Raw genomic sequence first — 4873 nt, forward strand, 5'->3', positions numbered from 1 at the left:
TATAGCAGAGAGAGGAACCACCAGTAATCAACCTGCAATGTAGTACCTAACACCAACAGAACGAGGAAGAGATAATATACAGGGTGACACTGTGAGCTGATCGGCCACAGTAGCAAAATAGCAACAGTAACACTGATGCTGTCTATGTGGGCGTGTGTATGTATTGATTTAACTCTCATATAGATCTTGATGAAGACTGACATCTATGACACTGACTTTAAATCTCACCCAAAAGCCAGAGGGGCCTCTGCCACTGCTGTGCCAGCAACATCCTGCAAAATGTGTGTTTTAGTAAAAAAAGACAGACGTAAGGATCAAGATGAAGATGAAGATGGGGCTGGTGTGGGTGGTTTAGATGGCTGACTGATGCAGTTAAAATAGAAGATAATATCAAACTGTTATGGTCCGGAGTCTAGTGACTCCATGGTTATGTTTGTGTTTATTAATATTCACAATTTTATCTTGTTTCCTGGTTATTTGTTAATTATTTCCAGTGTTTAGGTGTTCTCTCTGCATCTCTTGTGTTTCTTGTGTTGTGTCTAGTGTCCCTGGTTTGATGTTTGTCCTTATTTTACTTTTACTGTGTCTCCCTCCCATTTCCTCATTTTCCCTTAGTGTGTATTTATCATGTGTGTTTACCTCTGTTCTTCGTCTGATCATCTGTGTTTCCTTCATGTTTCATGTCTCAGGCTCCATGTTCTTGCTTCAGGTCTTAGTTATGGTTTCTTCGTTCGATATGTTCTTTAGTTTAGCTTTTCCTTCGTGTTGTCAGTTCCCCGTTTACTTTGTAGTGTTGTGTCAAGCCGATAATAAACGCTAGCTTTTTTTAACATACGCCTTCACACCATTTTGTGTGTGCTTGGGTCCTCATTCTCATCATGAGGTCATCTGAGAAAAATAGAGCAAACACATGACACAAATAATATTTAGACAACCTGTTTATAACAACTGATCAGAAAATTGCATGCCTGTATTAGAAACATGTTGGCCCTATTTAGCAGGGAAGACAAGCAGGAAATAAGTCAGAGTGCCTGTTAGTGGTGTGATCACTGTGTGTTTCCTGATGTGCAGCAATACTGTTAAACCAGATGGGCATAACTACTCAAGCAGCTTTTCTTGCTCACTGAAAACTGCAGAAACAGAGGTGAGTCTTGCTGGTTGATCATCCTTAAATTGTTTGTACTTGTACATATTTCATGCTTAGCTTAAAAGATCACTTTTAGTGACTACTGACACCCGGAATAGAAATACTCTACACAGCTGCATCAGCATTACAAGTGGCCTCTGCCAATGTGCAAAATTAAAATCTAAGATCTAATAAACTAATATTTGGTATTTCGTGAGGAAATCACAGAGGAGAAACAGCTACTGGTTTCACTTTCCTCTTCTTGGCATGCTTTCTGATGATCATAAATATTTGGATACAACTTTTGTTTACTCTTCTGGGTGAAACACAAATGAAATGCCAACGGACTCCCTCAGGTATCGGTGCGTTGGTGGTTCTTTGTGTGTGGGGGTGGGCGTCCGGGTACACACCGGCTCACTCCTTGGCGGCCGCTTATCGGGGCCTGGAGCCTGGGGCTCGCTCGGGCCACTTCGGAGGTGGGGTGCCCCCGGCCTCTCGGCCTGGGGCTCGGTCACTCAGGCACAGCTGGCTGCCGGCGGAGCTCACGGGCGCGTCACTGCAACTCCCCCTGGCTTCTGCTCCGCGGCTGCTGAGTGAGCCCTCATCTGGGACTCTCCTCAGCTCTTACTGGGACAGTGGTGCGGCTGCCCCTCTGTGGGTCTTCCATGGTCTCTTGTGTTCTGGGGGCCTCTGGATGTCTGGAGTTTTGATCTCCTCCATACCTGCTTCATGCCCTGGAGGACGGGGCTGTGGCCCCCCCACACCCTCTAGCAGATCATTACATGGAGAAACCTTTGGAATGCAAGCATGCTGATCCACACAGGTATGCACACATGGGTGTTCACAGACACAGCTTTCATGGCTGCTGCCTCAAAGCACATTGTGCGCTGTCTATCTTGCGTGCTGCACAATATCGTTTATTATTTAGTATCTACTGATATCTACTTCTAGCTAGTTTATTGTGATGGTGCCGTTTTTTCTTATTATGTTGCTCTTTGTTGTTTGCTTTCTCTTCTGTTTTTTTTTCTCCATACAGGTGACCCAGGTGTTTTGTTTTTTTGTTTGTTTGTTTTTTTTTCTTTCTTCCCCCCCTTCTCACCGTCTCTTCTCCCCTCTGGTTTTCTTTCTCTCCCTCTCTTTCTTTCATTCTTTCTCCCTGTCCTATCCCACAGTCATGTCTGTCCCGTTTGTAGCAACTGAAAATAAAATAAATTCATAATTATAATAAAGGTCAATCAAATGGACCAATATGGCAAGGCCATGATGATCCACTTGGTAAAATAAATCCGCTTGGCATCTTTCTTGGCCTTAAGACAACAATTCTGATGGCTAAAGATCCAAACGGGACACAAAAAGAAAAGAAAAAAAAAAGAAATGCCAGTATGAAACTTTGTCCAACATGTGACTACTTAACACCTCCTTTCTCCGATCCTGTCACGTATGTGAAAGTGACTGTATCATCTATATAGACACTCTTTATATATCATCACACAGACTGTGCAGCAATCCCATGTTACAAGCTCTTGTTAAGAAGAACATGTTGTAGACCTGGACATATGCAGACAGGATTATAACCAGTTATATGTTGTTATACATGATACCTTGTAATGCTCAGAGTAAAGAATTGTCTTGGTCCATGTTGAAATGATTGTTACGATTAGACTCGTGAGAGGAAGTGATTCATTTTTGCTTCCATAAATATAAACTGTACATGAAAGATGACATCACTAATGATTTCTATACTTGCATGTTAAGCTCTCAACTTTGCTTTTAATGCTGCAAGACTGTAGGCTGCATCATATAGAAAGCAACCTGAGACAATGTTGTGAACTGAATTTAGTCAAACTGTCAGAAAAGTCCTCCAGAAAGCTCCATGTATTAACATTACTGTCTTAAAAAGAGATGCAGTAGAGCTCAAAAGAATATTTAAAATGAGTTTGACTTTGTTTTGTTTAACAATAAAATTAGACTATGATGTTAAATCCATTCAAAGAGAGAATAAAGTGGATTTGTTTTTCAGCTGAAGAAGCATGGCTGACTCAAAAAACATGACTTCATCTTTCAACCAGACCTGTGATCCAGTTGTCCCATCACTCAACACTTTCTTTGTACTGGTCTACAGTCTGGTGTTTCTGGTAAGTTTCTAATCTTCAGTGCTGTGTTAGAAATTGCTTTAAGTTTCTCAAAGTACTGTATGTACCGAGGTGATGTTCTCCTCATCCTTTCTGTGTCATATTCAGGTAGGTTTACTCCTCAATGGCTTCATCCTAAAGTTTTACATTGGTCAAGCTCAGCAGCAGGTATCCAGCAGCTTGATGGTCTACCTGAAGAACCTGACAGGTGCTGACTTCCTGCTCTGCCTCTCTCTGCCACTGCGCATCGCCCACTGTGGTAGCAAGTCATTCATCATTCGAAGGCTCTACTGCAGCTTTGGAGCTTCTGCTGTCTATGTCAACATTTATGCCAGCATCATATTCATGTGTTATATCGCTGCCAACAGGTAAAGGACCTCTACTGATTTCCCACTACAGTTCACGACAGTGTTAATGACTAAAAACCCTAAATTCCAGATGAATGTGCAAACATCTCATTTTAACTTGATAATGACCTTTGCGAATGTGGTACCACTGTGACTGATTCGTGAAGTTATCTACTGTCTCCTCTGTCTTCTCTCTTCAGGTATCTGAAGATCGTCCATCCTTCAGGAACTCATGTCCTGCAGTCACTGCGAACTGCACACATCATCTCCATGGTCACCTGGGTTTGTCTCCTGGCTCCATCAGTTACATACGCCATCGTCTTTTTCATCACCCAGAAACCTCTGACGTTTACCCCCAGCCACTGTGGGGCCCTCTTTAGTGTATCGATCAGCCTGTTCTTCAAAATCCTCCACACCCTCTGCACCATCATCTTCCTGTTGGTGTCCATATCCCTGGTCTTCTTTTACTACAGCATCTCCCGCAGGGTGTTGCAGGCACAGCAGAGGCAGCTGGCCTCCTCCAATGCTAAGAAGCTGGTGAAGTCTCGCAGGAACATGTTGGTGCTGGTCAGCATCTTCTGTGTTTGCTTTGTCCCCTTTCACCTGGTTCGACTTCCCTATGCTTTTCTGTGGAACAGCTGCTCTGTTGTTTCAGTGTTGTACTACCTGCAGGAGGCAGCCACCATGGTGTCAGTTTTCAACATCTGTCTGGACCCTGTTGTTTACTTTTTCCTCTGTAAGACTTTTCGAGCTCAGGTGAGAAGGGTGTCCAGGAGAGTCGATGATCCAAACGAACAAGCAAACAGACCAGAAGAGTGAGAGCAGCAACAGCAACAAGTAAAGAGCTCAGACATCAACTCAACATTTCATGGAGTGTAAGACTTTGGGATCAGGTGAGCCAGAGAATAGTATCAGTGGGGACCAACATCCAACAAGCAAACAATAATAGCAAGAGAAGGAAGGAGGAAGTGGACACTGTTACAGCAACAAGTTAAATCAATGAGCTTTAAAGAAAAGTTTGACATTTTATAAAATGTTGATTTACATTTGAGACATTTGTGAGATGAGTTCAGTGAAACCAGTGTCAGGGATTCCAGGTCCTGATTAACCACAGGAGTTTGTACTGAGCTCAGAGATCAATACAAGGCTGAACTCAGCACAAAACCAAACCAAACAACCAAACAACATTAGTGTTTATGTTGTCTGTGTCAGCGTTTGTCTACACAGCTTTTAGGGTGTTCTCATATCCTGCTGATGTAACACAAAAT

General features: G+C 42.9%; 1 protein-coding gene across 1 annotated transcript; it reads left to right on the plus strand.

Annotated features, from left to right (window-relative positions):
- Positions 1-3174: 3174 nt before the first annotated feature.
- Positions 3175-4424, plus strand: LOC101481648 (P2Y purinoceptor 14-like). Its single transcript, XM_024799305.2, has 3 exons — positions 3175-3261; positions 3367-3626; positions 3806-4424. The coding sequence occupies exons 1-3, from the start codon at positions 3175-3177 to the stop codon at positions 4422-4424; spliced, it is 966 nt and encodes a 321-aa protein (XP_024655073.2).
- The last annotated feature ends 449 nt before the right edge of the window (positions 4425-4873 follow it).

The sequence above is a fragment of the Maylandia zebra genome, linkage group LG3 (genome assembly GCF_041146795.1).
Source record: "Maylandia zebra isolate NMK-2024a linkage group LG3, Mzebra_GT3a, whole genome shotgun sequence".
In the NCBI taxonomy this organism is placed as follows: domain Eukaryota; kingdom Metazoa; phylum Chordata; class Actinopteri; order Cichliformes; family Cichlidae; genus Maylandia; species Maylandia zebra.

Bases quoted from the DNA above. Each gene is read 5' to 3' on its own strand.
- LOC101481648 (XM_024799305.2), top strand. From the start codon at position 3,175: ATGACTTCATCTTTCAACCAGACCTGTGATCCAGTTGTCCCATCACTC. The intron at 3,262-3,366 runs GTAAGTTTCTAA...TGTCATATTCAG, and splicing joins TCTACAGTCTGGTGTTTCTG to GTAGGTTTACTCCTCAATGG. The intron at 3,627-3,805 runs GTAAAGGACCTC...TTCTCTCTTCAG, and splicing joins TGTTATATCGCTGCCAACAG to GTATCTGAAGATCGTCCATC.